The sequence below is a fragment of the Macrobrachium nipponense genome, chromosome 41 (genome assembly GCF_015104395.2).
Source record: "Macrobrachium nipponense isolate FS-2020 chromosome 41, ASM1510439v2, whole genome shotgun sequence".
NCBI lineage: Eukaryota > Metazoa > Arthropoda > Malacostraca > Decapoda > Palaemonidae > Macrobrachium > Macrobrachium nipponense.
Window position 1 is genome coordinate 22,666,141 of NC_061102.1, and position 17,553 is coordinate 22,683,693.

A 17,553-nucleotide genomic window follows, 5' to 3' on the forward strand; every position below is an offset into this window, starting at 1 on the left:
TAATAATAATAATAATAATAATAATAATAATAATAATAATACTGTGAATTTTTCTGTTCACAAAATGATTCACTGGCAGTCCTAACTGCAAGTTACGTGATTAATGAATAGGCAAGAATATAATCTGTTCAACGTTATACCTTGGTGATAAAACAAGAAAAAAATTAACCACACTATCCACACAGTAATGCTCAACCGACATGATAATATTAACTGCCACTAAATATAGCCACACCTTTACCTGATCCTCATCATCCCTTGCGCTTTATCAACGAGATAATCTACTTATTTATAACCTATGATTCTACCCGCTCTGTGGATCACAGAATACTGTCATGGCGGAAAATGCACTAGAGATAAGGAGGTGTTTAAGACTGGGCTCTTATCACGAATGTATCCCAAACCGACATGTTTATGTACGAGTAAATTGAAATCAACTCTCATCCTCCTTGGCAACAAAGTAATGGCTTGAAGTCTAACTTCAGCCTTCTAAAATGTGAGAGTTCGAATCCCACCTGAAAAGCTGAATTTGCATAATCATTCTCTTCTGGATTTCAAGGGTTTCTGAGGAAAAATACCACCTTCCCCCCCGCCCAAAAAATATCATGAAATAGAGAATAAGAAATTGCTGAAGCCATTACAATACACTACAAAGAAGCAGTGAATATCATCTATATATTGACTTGTACACATATATATATGTATATAGTACTGGTAATCTTCTTAAGCACTTAGATATGTTAATTCAATTGTATTCCACATTAAGAAAATTAAAAGTTTTTTTCTCAGAAAATGCCCAGCAGTTTCCTAAGCCACTGGACCTTTTCTTGGGGTGGTTATTAAGGAAAGAGGTCCATTGGAAGACGAAACTGTTGGGCATTTTCTAAAAAAAAAAAGCTCTTTCCATTTTCAACTGAATATATGTGTTCATAATATGATTATATATATATTACATATATCTATATATATAGATTTAATATATATATATTACATATATATATATATATATCTATATATATCTGTATAATATATATATATGTGTGTGTGTGTGTGTGTGTGTGTGTATATATATATATATATATACATATATGTATGTATGTATATATATTTACATATCATCACAGGTATAAAACCAGTTGTAGATTAAACTGGCCTGTAAAAACCTGAAGCCTAGTCCTTCTTAACTAATGGAAAAAAAATTCCCATTTCAGCTCCTCCAGAAGGACCCGCACCACCGCTTGGGATCTGGAATCAGAGACGGGGAAGACGTCAAAAGCCACGAATTCTTCAAGGCCATTGACTGGAATCTTGTCAACAAGAGGGGAATCACGCCACCCTTCACTCCAACAGTAGTAAGTAGCAATGAGAGAAAGTTATTACGACATGAATAAATGCTGGAAAAAATGTCAGCGTAACGCAAAAAAAAAAAAAAAAAAAAAATTTATATGCAATATATTCATATTTACTTTCCCTCGCCACCAGTGATCCAGGTTGAAATAGCGTTAGGCAAAATGTAGTGTTCTTGCGTATATTCAATGTTCATCGACCCATACATCTATACAATTCTGCCAGATTACTCCAACACGACATTCATTATGTACATATTCCTACAGAAACAGTCAGAATGCCACTAACTATGCTGGTTTTTTTTTTTTTTTCTTTTCTTTTCATCTGTCCACCCGCCTGTGGTGTTGTGTATGGTAACACTGCGTCCCGGGCTTTAGATAGTTACGCTACGTATAAGTTTTAGGTAAATAAAAGGATATCTGGGTGTATATTTGCAACTGAAAAGAGTTTTAATAATTTACTGTATGCGAATCACATCGTTAATATTCGAAATAGGATATTATTATTGGTCGAATGTAAGCTGAATGTAACCATCTGAAGCCCGGGACGCAGTGTTGCCATACGCAAACACCACAGGCGGGTAGACAGATGAAAAAAAAAACGAGTATAGACTAGCGAGCTCCTACAAAACAGAATGACCATGTCTGAAAAGGAAAACGACATGAGCAAACCAGACAACCAGGAAGTTAAATAACAATAGTTTTTCTCTTGCAGAATGGCGAAGCAGACACCCGAAACATCGACCCGATGTTTACGAAGGAGGCCATCTTCGGACAATCCCCAGCTTCATTCCAGGGCCTGTCTGCGTCTGTCCAGGCCGTCGATCACGTATTCCAGGGCTTCAGCTACGCTCCTCCCATCGAAATGGAAGGTTACTGAAAAAAAAAGTAGTGAAGAACCACTTATTTTTTGGTTGTCTATCCAGGCTGTTATCTGGAATCCATCCAGGATTCTTGGGCTTCCAATATGTCCAGTGCAGAGGTTGAAGGCTCTCGAGAATTGCCAACGGCGTAGAGAGGTCACAAAATTGCCATGCGAACGAATTTTTATTTTAAAAGGCCTTCTGATAGAAGCCATGGCGTATCTTGATGGTATCCTACCAACGGAGGGTGCGGCATTTTCGGATATTTATCTAAAAGTGTGCCGAAGACGTTAGTTCCTTCTTGGGGGAGACTAAGATTAAAAACTTAATGGATAATGGATCTCTCTCTCTCTCTCTATTGACACAGGTCCTAACCACCATAAACATTAAATCATATTCGCCTTGGCTAAGTGACGCACCGGAACTCATAACTAATGGACCAAGAAGGATAGCATCCAGTCTTCCGCAAGTGTGTTTTGTGTAAATATTTCATTCGTTAAAACAGGCGCCGAGAAAGCAAAGTATCTCCTTGATTGGCTAAGAAAGGCCAAGAGACTTGGGAAACACGGAGGAAGGCAGAGTTCCGTCTCGTGCTGAAAGAAATCAGGGAATGATAAAACCTACGGCCTCTCGAGTCTTCAACTACAACATAACCTCACTAAGAATAACTGCCTTACTTATTGGTGCCATCCACATAGACCATCTTTGTTTTCCAATGGTGAATATGCAAATGATTTTATTGACATTTTGTATAAATTTAGATCACTGTCACGTGAAAACTTAACCCCACCGGAAGGTAAGCATTCAACAGCAAAAAGTGAAAACAATCATTATCATAGTCTGTCACTACAATCATTCAATGACAATCCATAAACAAACTCACTCTCATTTTCATTATCATAGTCATCTTGTACATACCAGCATTCCTCATGAGCATCCGTCATGCCAAGTGCTTCTGGTAAATACATAAATAGCAAAAATAAATAAATAAATAACAAAAATCACCAACCTAAATTATGCCACACATCACTTGGTTAACCCATAAAAATCACTTCTCGCCATATCATACTGTATATAGATTAACTTGAGACGGAAACATAAATATTTATTTTGTATTATTCTTGTAGGTTCTAAGATGCTGTAATACGATAAAAATGCTGATCTGTTCAGAAACAGAGGTATTTTGTTCCTGTGATATTAGATGTCTTAGTCTGCTGCTACTGAGGTTGTGCCTATGGCTGTATACTTAAATAGTCTCTTTATTTATGTGAAAGTTGTGTACATTGGTAGATATAAAGTAGTACAAGTAAGGATGATGTCACTCTTAAATAAAATTGATGGATATAAAAAACTGTCATTATCCTCCGCTGCGACTGTCTAAGCTGTCACTCATTTCATATTCAAATTCTTGCTTAAAACCATGGGTAAAACCGCTGAACTTCATCAATGGGGCTACGATGATAAATAAAATAAACGCTAAATTAAGGAGACGTCAAAATGTGTGTTAAATAAAGGCAAATTAAAGACTGAAGAGAGCCAGATTTTTTTGCAATGACCATTCTGTCTATGAATAAAATCCAAAACTATAAAGTTCGCTACACTCAATTAGCCTTGGTTTGCAAAACAGCCCGAACAATAAACGGACCTGTAGATTGCTGCATTAATAGTGATAAACATGTAAACAAAATTTTCCCTACAGATGGGTTATGAACAACACAACAGCGGAAAGTCCCAAAGCCATGAAAGCAATACCACCGAACGATAGCAAATGGGAAACCAGAGGTGAAAGACGGAAAGATAACTGTTATTGAAATTAGTGGTGGTAGCGAATGCCTTATCTTTACAACTAGTCAACTAGACTAATTACCAGGCGAAGAATTCACACGCTAGGATGGGCCACTTGAACATATGGCAGCCATTATTAGCTGAATATATCACGCGTTTAAAATTGGGAGGAATCAGCAAACATTATGGGACTTCATCACGTGATGTCATTAAGTTTTGTTACCTATACTCGTTTTTTTTCCATCCGTCCACCCGCCTGTAGTATTTGGTATGGTAACACTGCGTCCCGGGCTTTAGAGTCACATTCAGCTTACATTCAACAAAAATAACTATCCTATTTCGAATATTAACGGTGTAATTCGCATACAGTAAATTATTAAAACGCTTTTCAGTTGCAAATGTACACCCAGATATCCTTTTATTTACCTAAAACTTCCACATAGCGTAACTATTTAAAGGCCGGGAAGCAGTGTTACCAGGCGAAAAAACCACAGGCAGATGGACAGATGAAAAAAAAAAAAAACAGAGTATAGTTAAAAATTACCCAACGACTTAGTTAAAAAAAAAAAATCGCAGAAGCTCTAGAGTATGGTGCAAGTGCTACATACAGCCAGCACAGCCATGAAGCAGCGGAATACTACCTTTAAAATATCACCAATACGAATAGAATAAGCTGCAAGTCTTCATATTGGTAATTCTTGGCTAAATACATCACTGCACAAAGGCAGGAAATGCATAAATCACAACATAATTTGTCAAGCAATATGCAGTTCATATGTGTCAACAGTAACAATCGCCACAAAACTTGTAATGCATGAAAATGTTTAATGAAAAGTGACAGGATACGTCCCTACCCTTCATTTTAACCTGGGGTGCTCCCTCCAGGGCCCCCACCCTAACCTCACCTAAAGTAACCTAGGATATTACCTCCTAGCTTTGACTTGGGAAAATGGCCCTCCAGACTACAGTCACAACATCCACCATTAGCTTAACAATGATAATGACATTGTGGCCCAACCGTCAAATTAGTTGCCCTTACTTTAAATTTGAACAGTGGAGGAATAAGATCTACCTTAGTGAGATCAGTAAGTCACTGTGTTTGAGGAAAACTTTTCCAAGTACGTACAAGGTATCTTCATCAACAAGAAACTTAGAAAAGCTGAGCGTTCACAAGTATGACAATTTTCTATTTTCAACCAGTTTTTGTTAACCCACAAATAGCATGAGCTGCCAAAATAACCAGTGAACAATATCCCAACAAAATGTGGCCTAGGAGAATTTTGATCTTACTGCTGGGTCATTAACAGAAAGCACTAAATAATACTGCACAATTACAGCTATTAAGCTCAAGGAAATACAATGAGCTCCTATGTGCTCTGGGTGACCAGGGCTACTCTCAGAAGAGTACTATTATGATTTCTGGTATTCATATACAGTACAGTATAGCAAACTGGTGATACTACTGTGTTTTCCCTAGATATACAAACCTTAAGTGTTTTATGTGGATAAAGTTGATAAACCTTTGGTGAAACCTGGTTCATTTACTAAAGCTTGGTAACAAGGTAATTAACTATTCGCAAGAGTACCACCAACTAACCTGTCAACCCCACTTTTTCTTAAGTAAAACGGGAGAAATGTGGGGTTAGTTAACAGTAGTATGATAACTTGAGTTTGTACACCTAGGAAAAATGCTAACCATCTACAATTTTTCCTATGAGGACACATCGTAGATAGACTCCCTCCTTAAGGGGAAATTTTGTCTCATATAACAAGACAGACACTGTTCTGAGGGAATCAAAACATGAGATTCAGAAACAGGTTAAAAAAAAAAAAAAAAAAAAAAAAAAGCATTTCAGGGGTGGTCAGGTCTTTCAAGACCTACCAGAATCCTACAGTTTCCTGTCTACTTCACAAACTACCATGAAACTCTTTAAGAACTGAAAGCAATAGGGATGGATGCTGAATTAGAAAAAAAAATAAAAAAAAAGGATACTGGGTGAAAAATACAATGGCCACATGCTATCGCTTTTCTTCAAGATGGGTTGGTAGCCATAAGTGACCAACCGAAGAACAAATGACCTAGCTTGGATGAAGGCATTGCAGGATAAATAAAGTTTCGTTAGGTGCTCATTATTTATCTAATTTACAGTTAGGTTAGGTGGGCTAGTCTAGAGGGGCATGCCATGCCTGGTAATGACCCAATACTATCCCTACATAGGTTAAGCTATAGAATATGAAATAGTATTTCCCTTGTTTTCTGATAAACGAAGGATAAGGGATGTCTAGTAACTCTAAGAATACTACTTTATTAAAAATATGAAATGCTATAAGCACACACTAAAGATAAGAGAATTATATTCTCAATTCTGAAAAGAGACTGTTAAAATTAAAAATACACCCATTACATTTAGGCATAGAGAGGAATGTTATGGGTTTAATAAAATGTCCCACAAATTCATCAACTCTGCCATCCCATTTAAACCATTCAAGAAAATGCTAGTTACAATGCTCATGCTAAACTCGATTGTGGGCAACTTTTAAATGTTCTCAGTCCCGGCACCATACTCTAGGGTTAGGACAGGAAAGGTTAAACTACAAATGCAAATCGGTAATTGGCATTATTAGAGTTTTGTGATTCACAAGTCAAGTTACATTAAAGAAGGTTAGGTTAGGACCATCCCTCTTATTTCAATGGTTTATGTATTTCCCGCCGCCCCCCCCCCTTATAGCATAACCCCTCCCATCCCCCATTACTCACAGACTTATGGGTTTGTGTAATGAATTTAATGGTTTTATGGAAAGATTTTGGATAACATTTGTTTCCGGTCCAAACTCCAATTCCACATGACAGATTCGTTAAAAGTGCATGAAAACATGCCAGAAAAACCATTCGCATTTGATCCCCCAGGGGCTAGTACTAAACACAGCAAAATACAGTTGAGCCCCCAGGGGTTACAGTTTACCACCTAGTACAAAACATGGCAAAATCTCAAAAAAATGTTTGTCCTGTGGAACCAAAGTTTGGACTGGAAATGAACTTTTACAGAGATTTCTAATGGTAACACTTTACTTTAGTTGAGCAACCTGGTTCCTCCTATTATCAGACCAGACGGGGGTTTGGCCACCCCACTGTCCAGGCCAGGTCAGGGCACGTTGGCCTAAGTTGGGTTAGGTAGGTAGCCTAAGATCTGATAAGGTCAGGACCTGGCATTATTGGAAAGGTTATGTCAATTGATGCATGAAGAACCTGTCCCTTAGACGACTGGTGGGTATCAGGCCACCCAAATAAAAGTTCCGGTGTGGCTATGGAACCAACAGCTAGTTTCACTTCCCGGAGCTGTCTCCGGCATTTAGGGAAATGTTCTTGTTATTGCGCCCGAGTTTTTAATGCGCATGCGCGTGTATTTTGTCGGATCAGATAACAGAGATAAAGACTAATCTGATTAAGATTTAAAGTAACAATATAAGGCCACCCCTCCATAGCTAATATGGCAAAATTTTGACCAGTAAGCACCCCTATTACGTTAGATACTAAGTTGTCACACAAAAGTTCTCGCAATAACGCTAGCTTTAGAAAGTCGGAAACTGGCCGTTGGTTCCATAGGCATAGCCACGCGAGTTTTGCCTTTCTCATAATTCAAAACTGCTAAATAGGTATTAGACAAATAATAAATGGTTATCTCTTTGTTTTTGAAATTCACATTACAAAAGAAATAAAAAAAAAACTTCATGAGGACATAGGCTACTTACCAGAACACCCTACTTTCACTGATTTCAAAGTTTTTCTGCAGTAGGTAATACCTAGCCTAAATGTAGCCCACTTTGACTTATTTACGTTTACGAGAACTCACAAAGCTGGATCAAGGACACTAGCATGAATCTTACAACAAGCCTAGCGATATCCTACGCCAAGACTTCTGTTAATATTACCGGAAGGCCAATGTACTTGGTAAAGTTGTAAAAGAAATACAAATACATCTAGTCCTATCTCACCTTATTACACCATTCATGTCTTAGTAGGTTTATAGGCTAGTCTAGATTACTCGGAGACTATTTGAATATCACAAAGCTCCTGTAGAATTGGGAAAGTTCTCCTAAAATTTGTTTAATGCACATTAAATAAACTGGGCGCAAGGTAAAGAAACTCGACATAGTCTTTGCCTCTTGAAAGCATTCAATAAAAGACAATCAAACATTCTGGCATTAAGTGGCAACATCTTGATAACCACTGTGTTATCTTTATTCTTCTTTTTCTCAGCTTGATCTTTATTCGGGGGCTTCGTGTTTATGAACCTTTTCCATCTTGCGTCCTTGGACGATTTAATTTGGACATTTGTTACTTGTAAATGATTCGATAAGGAGTCGCAAGCTGATTGAATTATATTTTTTATCTTTCATAAACTGAAAAATATTCGAGCTGCCGTAGCCACGAAGAATGGAAATGTGAAGAGGAAAAATAATCATGATAACGAATAAGTATACAAGTGAGATGCTAGAAAAGTTATTGCAATTAACTGTAGTGATAAAATACATATAAAAAGGGTTAATGCTATATTGTGTTGTGACTTGAGAAGTATAAAGTTGTCTCATTATCTTTAGTTCTTCCATAACTGTAGGTAGTGAGCTTCTTATCAGACTGTGACTGAAATTTTGCACCCAGAAAAGGCACCTCTTTAAGTGGGTCTCGATCGAGGCATTGTAGGAGACCCATAAGGTTTAAATGTCTCTGTACTACTGTATATAATAGTTGATTAATTTGTGGGTCTCAATGAGGGCCTTCGTTGAAGTGGGACCAGATAAAGAGGCAAATTGTAAACTGTGTTGTTCACTAGCTCATGATATAAAGACAACCTTTCTTATGTTATCGCTGACTTTTACTTCTCAAAATATATTTTGGATTTGATTATCTTGCCTTAAGTTACTTCATCAGTAAATTATCATATATCAAGAGCATTAAAGTTCCTTGTTTTCAGAAGTTGTGAGTCATTATTTTATATCTAATTCTCTTATCAATTTCAGTAAAACCCACTAACTAGCCTTAATATCTAATGAGTCGGTATTTATTTCGTAATTAATCCTGTCTATTGCACGCACAGAAATTTAATATAGTGCTCTTGAATTATTAGTCAATATCTTTTGTACATACTAGATATTGCCAATTATTTTGTAGAACTTAATTTTACGGAAATCTTGTAAATGTGTCATTCCTAGCTCATTCATGTGTTTAAAAATATATTTAAAGAGCCAGTTTGACTTAGTTGACTTTATTTTATATTTGGTGATGGCAATATAACTGTCTACTTTTTACACCTGTTTCCCATTTGGATAAATGATGTCTGTATATTGTTTTATACAACGACTTATCGAAAGAGGCCAAAAGTATATATTTCTGTAAATATAATTGTAAATATAATATTTCTGTATTAATGCTTCACGTTTATGATTATCTTACTGAATTTCATTTAGTGCCTCTGTTTAATTATTTTTGGTTTTACATTGTAGTTTACTTTTAATCCTGCAGCAATTTTTAAAGTTCTTCTGCAAGCTTATTGTATCGAATGTTCATTGCAGTGCCTTTAACTTTTACTACTTTTAGTTGAAATTTAGCTTTAATAGTTCTTATTATTCTATGTAATTTTAGTATATTCTATAATTTCATATATTATTAAATTCCAACATAACTGTTTTTATTTGCATAAAATTTGAAAAACTTAGGCAATCGTTTAGAGGCGTAATTTCAGATTTTTTGTTTTTTGGGGGGAAGGGTGGGGGTAGAAAGTCGGTTTGATGATTGAAGCGAGCCTAATAAGCTTTTTTATGTGCTTTTAGAGGCCACATGAGCAAGGTATTTCAGCGAAAATTATATATTCCCGTTACTATTTGTTATTCACATCACCACTGGTAGTTAGTATAGGCAGACAAGGCTCAAGAGACATAATATTTCCGAGAATTTTCCTATACTATTTATGACTGCACATTTAAAAAGGAAACATGCTGTTACTTCTTAGTGATTGGGGGTTGAGGGGGGCAACTTGAGTCTTGGGGGACCTGTTGCTGTCCCCCCACCACTCCCAAATGACGCCCCTGCAATCGTCACATATTGGAAAAAGCCTTTATATCAAGATGGGCCATCTGGTCAGGCAGAGGCATTGGAATCTGAGGGTAAAACGGCATCAAAACAAGTCAAACCAGCTGGGAAAAGACCACTGGGTTCCCCTGCGAAAATTTCCCTTGTAGAAAGACCTAGCCGAGTAGGAGCACCCAGGCTAACACGCGGATGGCAGTCCAAGAAAAGATATTTTTGTCATGTTTTTTTCATTGGTAGAGCAAAGCCATTTCAAAATGTTGTATTATTTTGTGTGAACTTTGAAAAACCTGCTTGTTGACAGGCATTCTATTTCTGGCCATCATGATGCTTGAGATGTCTTGACTTGGATCTTATTCTTGAGTGATGTAATTTTACTGTATATATCAGAATCTTTTTTTATCTCCGTTCTATATCTAAATTGATATCCCGTGTCTTATGTTTCGACGCGAAGTAAATAGAGTAAAAACTAGAATAAAACTACAGGAGTAAACATCGAAGAACAGAGGAGGTGCCGTTCTAAAGTTAACAATACCATTTAATTACTCAAAGTGCGCACATGTAAACAAGAGACGCCTGGAAGTGACTAGAACGAAAGAGACTGGCTAAAACCATCCTAAAACCATGGAACCCCACATGAAAAAGAAACGGAAGAAGAGAAAGAATTTCTTGCGCCAGACGAAACATTATGCGAAAAAAGGAAGTTATGGCAAAGGAAAGGAACTCACAGATGACCAGTATAGATATTTCATCAACATTTTTGAACATCTAAGAGAAGTTCAAGGAGAGGAGAAAGGTCAGTTGATACTAGGTCCTACACTAGGTAGGTTAAGCTGTGCATGAATTGATGGCCTAAATTTTTTTATTGGTCATATCCCGTTTAAGTTTCCTTAGACAATTGTAACAAGGTTGGTGTACAATTGTAGTCCATAGCCTACTTAGGGACTAACCGAGCCACTTTCTACCGCGTTTGAAGCCACCCTCCAAAAAAGTACTTTAACACGTCCTGACACCAGAGATGGTCATCAGTCATGAGTTGCTGGTGGTGATAGCAGGAGCTCGAGACCTCTACTCTCCTTTCAAAAGCAAGTATGGTAAACAATCGAGTGGACTGGCCAACTCAACGACTACCACGGTTTTGGCCACCCTCCGAAAAAGTACTTGAACACGTCCTGACACCGGAGATGGTCATCAGTCATGAGTAGTTGGTGGTGATAACAGGAGCTCAAGACCTCTACTCTCCTTTCGAAGTAAGTAGGGTAAAACAACACGGCAGGCCAAACAGGCCACCTACAATCAATGCTTGCCACCCTCCGAAAAAGTACATTATAATGCGTCCTGACACGGGAGATGGGCATCAGTCGCGACTTGTTGTTGGTAAGAAACGGAGCTAAAGACCTCTACTCTCCTTTCGAAGTAAGTATTTTTTTTTTTTCTCCAAAGTTAGAAATTAAGGCCAAATTTTAAGATTTAAACAGAGGGTACTGAAAACGGTCTCAAACGTAGTGCAAATCTCACCAAAACGCGTTCAACATTTTTAATTACAACTCGAGGTATTTAGAAGATTGACGCCATCTTGATGTTTACAGAGTCGCTTGTGTCAATAAAACTAACCATTTCCTGTGATAAATCCGCACACCACTTGTGCCCACAGACACTGGGGCACTTTTATCCCCCCCCAACAACAAACAAGAACAAACTTTTCCCTCACCGATGTAAACAACCTGTTTTGTAGAAAGACTACGACGAAGCGTGCACTTCGATAATTTTTTAAATAAATAGTAAAACATCAATATTTTACAAATTTATGATGATTAATTTGAAAATATTCGTTATTGAAAAAGTAACTCGATTCTGACTCAAATTAAGTAATTATTTTTTGGAATTCGATCGTTCTTTCAAGTCCTGTATTATGACGTCACGACATCTTGACTTTCGTACTTATTGTAAATAATTGCTTTACTCAACTTTCTTGCAGAACAGTTTACCAGTTATTCATGCAGATTATCAGCTCTTCATGTAATTGGTATAATCGTAATGCGCATATATATCTTCATTATTTACTTTTTTGGATATATGAAGATGTTTTACTGCCGGATTATCGCCGTAGTGTGACGCAATCTTTGTTTTCGGTCGATGCGCCTCTGTTTCGCACCATAAGAAATTATGGGCCGAATTTGCAATGACCAGAAAGTCGTTAAAAGAGGCAAAGTTAGCATTGAGGGGCATATTTGTTTTTGATTGAGAAAAATACAAATTTATTCAATAGCTTTTTTGTAAAAAATACTTGATTACAAAAAACTTGATGACAACTAAGCAGCATAACCTACTATGGGTTTCAGAGACGGTGCAAACACGTTTTTGGGCAATACCTATTTCTGTAACGAACACTCGTATCAGAACGAGATTTTGTATAGTGCATTACACCCAGTGCCGTAATTTATAAGGGTATCGTGAATCACTAATCGTAAAGAATAACGACACTTGTCCTTGTACCAAGAGACAAAAACTCCATTATGCAGAAATGGATACGAACACGCTTATAAAGCTCCACCTACCCTCTCCCCCCCCTCCACCGCCACCCCTTTCCTTCGTTCCTTCGCCTTCCTTTCTTCTCTCTCTCTCTCTCTCTCTCTCTCTCTCTCTCTCTCTCTCTCTCTCGTTGCCATTCGGTAGTGTTGACCCTCCAAACTGGGTATAAGACTACACACAAAAACGTTGAAATTGGTGAAATTAGGCTATGTATTGGAAGTATATATACATAATTATTAAAGCAATTTTATTATTGCATTACTATGACAAATAGAATTCATGGAAACTGTTTATAATAATGAAACAGCGTATGTGTGAAGCCTCCACTAATGTGGCAACGATGATTTTGCCATTCTTAGCATGCAAACATTAAAGCATGCAAACATTAAAGGTTACATTTATTTCTGGCATACGGTTATTAAAGAAATTCAAAATACTAATATAGACTGAAATCTATTAAAAGTGCTAGCAAAAACAAAAAAGCAAAAAAAAAAAAATATGTATATAATTCACTTCTCCGTAGTCGTTCCTCTATGCACTTATCCATAGTCGTTCCTCTATGGTTTTCGGCAGCCAGATGTACGAAAACGTTAGAAACATTTGATTGTATCTACTTTAGAAATATCTGTAATTTTTCTGGGTAATTTGGTTGCAAAAAGGGATAATATACATGAATTAAATTAAAATGTTTAAATAACAAAGTAAATTTAAACTAAATAACGAGTAAAGTAAACAATTTAGGGAATAAAACTTTGCAGTTTCGTCGTCTGCTGTTCGTAACTGTGTTTGTGGCGCGCTCGCTTAGGAACCAGCAACAGTAACGGGTTTAAAGTGCAATGTGGAGTGAACTGAGACCAAAATGTGTATAATAACAATCAAATAAGCACTGTGGAGTTTCAGTTGTGATGGCAGTAAGGATAAAAACCGCCGATTACAAGGTAAGAATGAATTCAGTTCAAACCATAACCCCGGGAATAACAAGTTTCATACTTTCACTAATATAGGCAACAAAATGTTGTTTTATTGTGGTGATTACAAACTGCAATCTTGAGTAAGATCAATAAACGTTACATATATACGCTAACATTGTTCAAATGAGTGCTGGGAAGGCTGGGGAAAGATGGTGGCCGTCACTGATCAGAACCTTCCATGCAAAACGTAGCCGCCATATTGGATTTCAAAACTGCCTTGAAAACATATTTTACGAAGAGCTCACATGCTTATTTTAGTTCGTATGGGGCTTTCATATATCACATTATGTTGACGAAACTTCAATCTTTTAAATGGTATGCTTAGAGTTGCAATTGTATTCTTGTTTCACCAATTAAATATCGAGTGAATAAGACCCGTCCACCGTGGTGAGGGTTGGCCTTCCGTGGTGTTTTACCCTATTTTCTCCAAAGTTAGAAATTAAGGCCATACCTATTTTAAGATTTAAACAGAAGGTAATGAAAAGGGTAAAACTTGAGAAAGCTTTCGCGGCCTTGTATCTCAGTAACGAGTGCGTAACTGGCAGAACACCATAGAAGATAACTTCTTCTTCATTCTAAATTATACCTGATGATACACTTACCCGACCTCTAACCAGCACTTAGGCTATTCGTACTTATTCAAGGGGACTACGGCATTCTTTGCGGTGTTTTGCGCTCTTCAATTGTTTTACAGTGTTGTCAATTGGTATGTGTTTACCCTCCAAACTGGGTATAAGACTTACACAAAACCGGAGAAATAAGTGAAATTAGCGTATCTATTTTTAGTATATATACATACTAGAGCAATTTTATCATTATTGCATTACTATGATAACTAGAATTCATGAAAATAGTTTGTAAATGTGTGAAGCTCCACTAGATTAGCAACGATAAGTCATTTTGCCGTCGTCTGCTCGTATTTACTTCAGAAATATCTGTAATTTTTTGGGGTTAGTTTGTTTGCCAAAAAGGGATAATAGACATGAATTAAATAAACATTTTGAAGTAAAGTTAAACTAAATAATGAGTAAAGTAAATAATTAAGGGAATAAAGCTTTGCACCTCATAAAGAGTGTAATCGTCTGCTGCTTGTAACTGTGTTTGCGGAGTTAGTGCTTAGGAACCAGGAACAGCAACGTGGTTCAAGTGCAATGTGGATTTAATGAAGGACCAAAAGTGTATAATTACAATCAAATAAGCACTGTGGAGTTTCAGTTGTGATGGCAGTAAGGATAAAACCACTGATTACAAGGTAAAAATGAATTCAGTTCAAACCATGACCCCGGGAATAAATAGTTTCATACTTTCACTAATATAGGCAATAAAATGTTGTTTTATTGTGCTGATTACAACTGCAATCGCGAGTAAACGTTACATATATACGCTAACATTGTTCAAATGAGTGCTGGGAAGGCTGGGAAAGATGGTGGATTGTCTGTGGTAAGACCGGCCAACCACACAATTGCCGCCATATTGGATTTCAAAACTGCCTTGAAAACATATTTTACGAAGAGCTCACATGCTTATTTTAGTTCGTATGGGGCTTTCATATATCACATTATGTTGATGAAACATCAGTCCTTTGAATGGTATGCTTAAAGATGTAATTGTATTCTCGTTTCACCAATTAAATATCGAGTGAATAAGGCTGAGCCATGCGATGACGATGGCTCCACTGCGGTGTTTCCCCCTATGCCTTAGTACAGTTCACATCTTACGTACCTAGGTAGCCTATGCTATTGGTATAATTCTATGAAAAATTAGCCTGCGTCCTACTTAGGGAGCCTTTTACTACCTCCGAACAAAAGCCTAGGCCATTGTCTCCATTGTTTAGTGCTACTTGGAGGGTCCTGTTGCCCCCCCCTCCCCTGGCCAGGTCAGGTCACATCGCCCAAAGTTAGGTTAGGAAGGTAAGGTTTGGTTAGATCAGGACCTGGCAATCTAGGTAGATAAGTTTAGGTTGGTTTACATCTGCGGAACCTGTCCCGTCATTCTACATTTGCCCCGAATTTATCATTATGTTTTGGAGGTTGACTGTAATTAATCTAATTAGCCTCAGAACTAATATGTTAGCTATACATACCTAGTATTGTATGCTGACCATCCTGGAGTGCTGTTGTGCATCCACAGTGTTGTACTAGGGGAGCTTTTGCTAAAACATGGAGTTTCCTTCACCTGGCTAAGTAACAAAGCTTACTAGGTTAGGTTAGGGTATATTAGGTTAGTATATAGTTCCTTTTATAATAGGTTTACCCAGCCAATCCCCTCTTGAACATTTGGCTCCCTAATAACTTGTGCATGCGCAGAACCATTCCTTAAAAGCTTGACAATTGGTCTTTCTCGCAAGGATTTCTCCCATGCAAAGCCCCGCATTCTCAAAGGGTCCCCAGCCATGTTGGATAGAGATATGAAGTTAATAATAATTGACCGGCAATAAACACCAACACCCTCTTCATCAGCAACACTAAAAGTATAGTAGGAAAAATTAATTTCCAAGGTAATAGTTCGTGAGGGTCTGTTCTATAGTTTTACCCCTTCCCAAACACTTGGGGAAGTGTGCCTTGACCTGGCTGGGACACTAAAAATTGGAGACACTGGACTAAGCTTCCTTTTGTAGGTAGTTCAGTTGTTCTGTAGAGCTATCCAAGGCTAGGCTATATTTTTTATACCTAATTCTTTTTATTCTCATTTGAAGCAGTGGATATTTTGCTGCCAAGTGATTATGGTGAATTTATGATAAACAGTATAGTCTAGGCTATCAGTAAGGGTGCAGGGGCTAGTTGATGAAAATGCACTTAGCGTGCCTTTGGGGAGGGGATGTCTTTTGTTTCCCCTGGACATCCCCTCCCCCAAGTAACACAAAACATTTGAAACATGGACAAAGCCTTTCTTCGGAGGTAGTGTCCAAACCTGCTCCTGTCTTTGTGACAAACTAGCGTACCAACTAATCTAATGTTCCCCTGTCATGACGGGGCTGCTGTGGCCCCCTAAAAAGGCATCATGCATAGCAGAACAATATTGTGCAGCTAGGCTATTCTACAGTTTTACCAAAAATAAGAGTTGTATATTTTATTTTCAAAGGTCATGGCCTGTTTAAAAGTAGATTAAAGACATACATATTTCAACAGGATCTAGTGCTGACATAACCATCTGTTAAGAGTAATGAATTTTATTTCTTCAATTAAATCTCTGAAATTTTGAAATATATTTAGGGGATGATTACTAATGAAATAGTTTTTTGTACTGAGTGCAAGACATATAAATCATAGATTTCTTTTAACTGACTAAAGAAGCTTTGTTAAAAGTTTTAGTAGATTTTTACACATTATTCTTTCACAAGTTAAGTTGAAGTGCAAGATTTTTTGGGTAATTTCATATACTTTCCTGCCAGACATTGTCACTCTATGAACCCAGGCATAGAAAATGTAAGGTTTGATTGTACTAAACAATGTGTTTTAAAAAATGTTTTATATGTGAGTGGCCTGCTTTATATTAGGAGATTTTTGCATTTTTTTTATAGTTATTTTTATTTAGGTCTTCTCCTTCTTCTTCCCAGCTTGTTCCCATTTTATATGGGGTCGCCGTTTCGGATGAGCCGTTTCCATCTATTTCTATCTTGTGCTTCTGCCTCATCAATTCCCTTCTCATGTAAGTCTCCTCTCACACAATCCTTCCATCTCTTTCTTGGTCTCCCTCTTTTTCTTCTTCCTTGCACCTTCACCCCCATAGTATGTCTCCCAGCGTGGTCCTCATATCTCCTCAACAGGTGTCCATACCACCATCAGCCTCCCCTCCTGCACTTTCTTTGATACTTCCACCACCATAGTTGACCCCCTTTATGTAGTCATTTCTGATCCTATCCACTCTTGTTACCCCAGACATCCACCTAAGCATTCTCATTTCTGCCACATCCATCTTCTTCTGCTCTGCTTTTTCTCATGCTTGCTGTTTCCGTACCATACAGCATTGCT

The 17,553-nt window shown here is 37.4% G+C and overlaps 2 protein-coding genes across 2 annotated transcripts in view; both read left to right on the top strand.

Annotated features, from left to right (window-relative positions):
- Window positions 1-3,036, top strand: part of LOC135212592 (serine/threonine-protein kinase Sgk1-like) — a 41,388-nt gene extending 38,352 nt beyond the window's left edge. The window contains exons 12-13 of the mRNA XM_064246147.1: window positions 1,212-1,352; window positions 2,062-3,036. Of these exons, the coding sequence (XP_064102217.1) occupies window positions 1,212-1,352; window positions 2,062-2,226 (306 nt within the window). The 3' untranslated portion in view covers window positions 2,227-3,036. The remainder of the gene's footprint in view (window positions 1-1,211; window positions 1,353-2,061) is intronic.
- Window positions 3,037-10,615: 7,579 nt separating this feature from the next.
- Window positions 10,616-17,553, top strand: part of LOC135212594 (nucleolar protein 9-like) — a 48,227-nt gene continuing 41,289 nt past the window's right edge. The window contains 1 exon segment of the mRNA XM_064246151.1: window positions 10,616-10,875. Within this exon segment, the coding sequence (XP_064102221.1) occupies window positions 10,704-10,875 (172 nt within the window). The 5' untranslated portion in view covers window positions 10,616-10,703.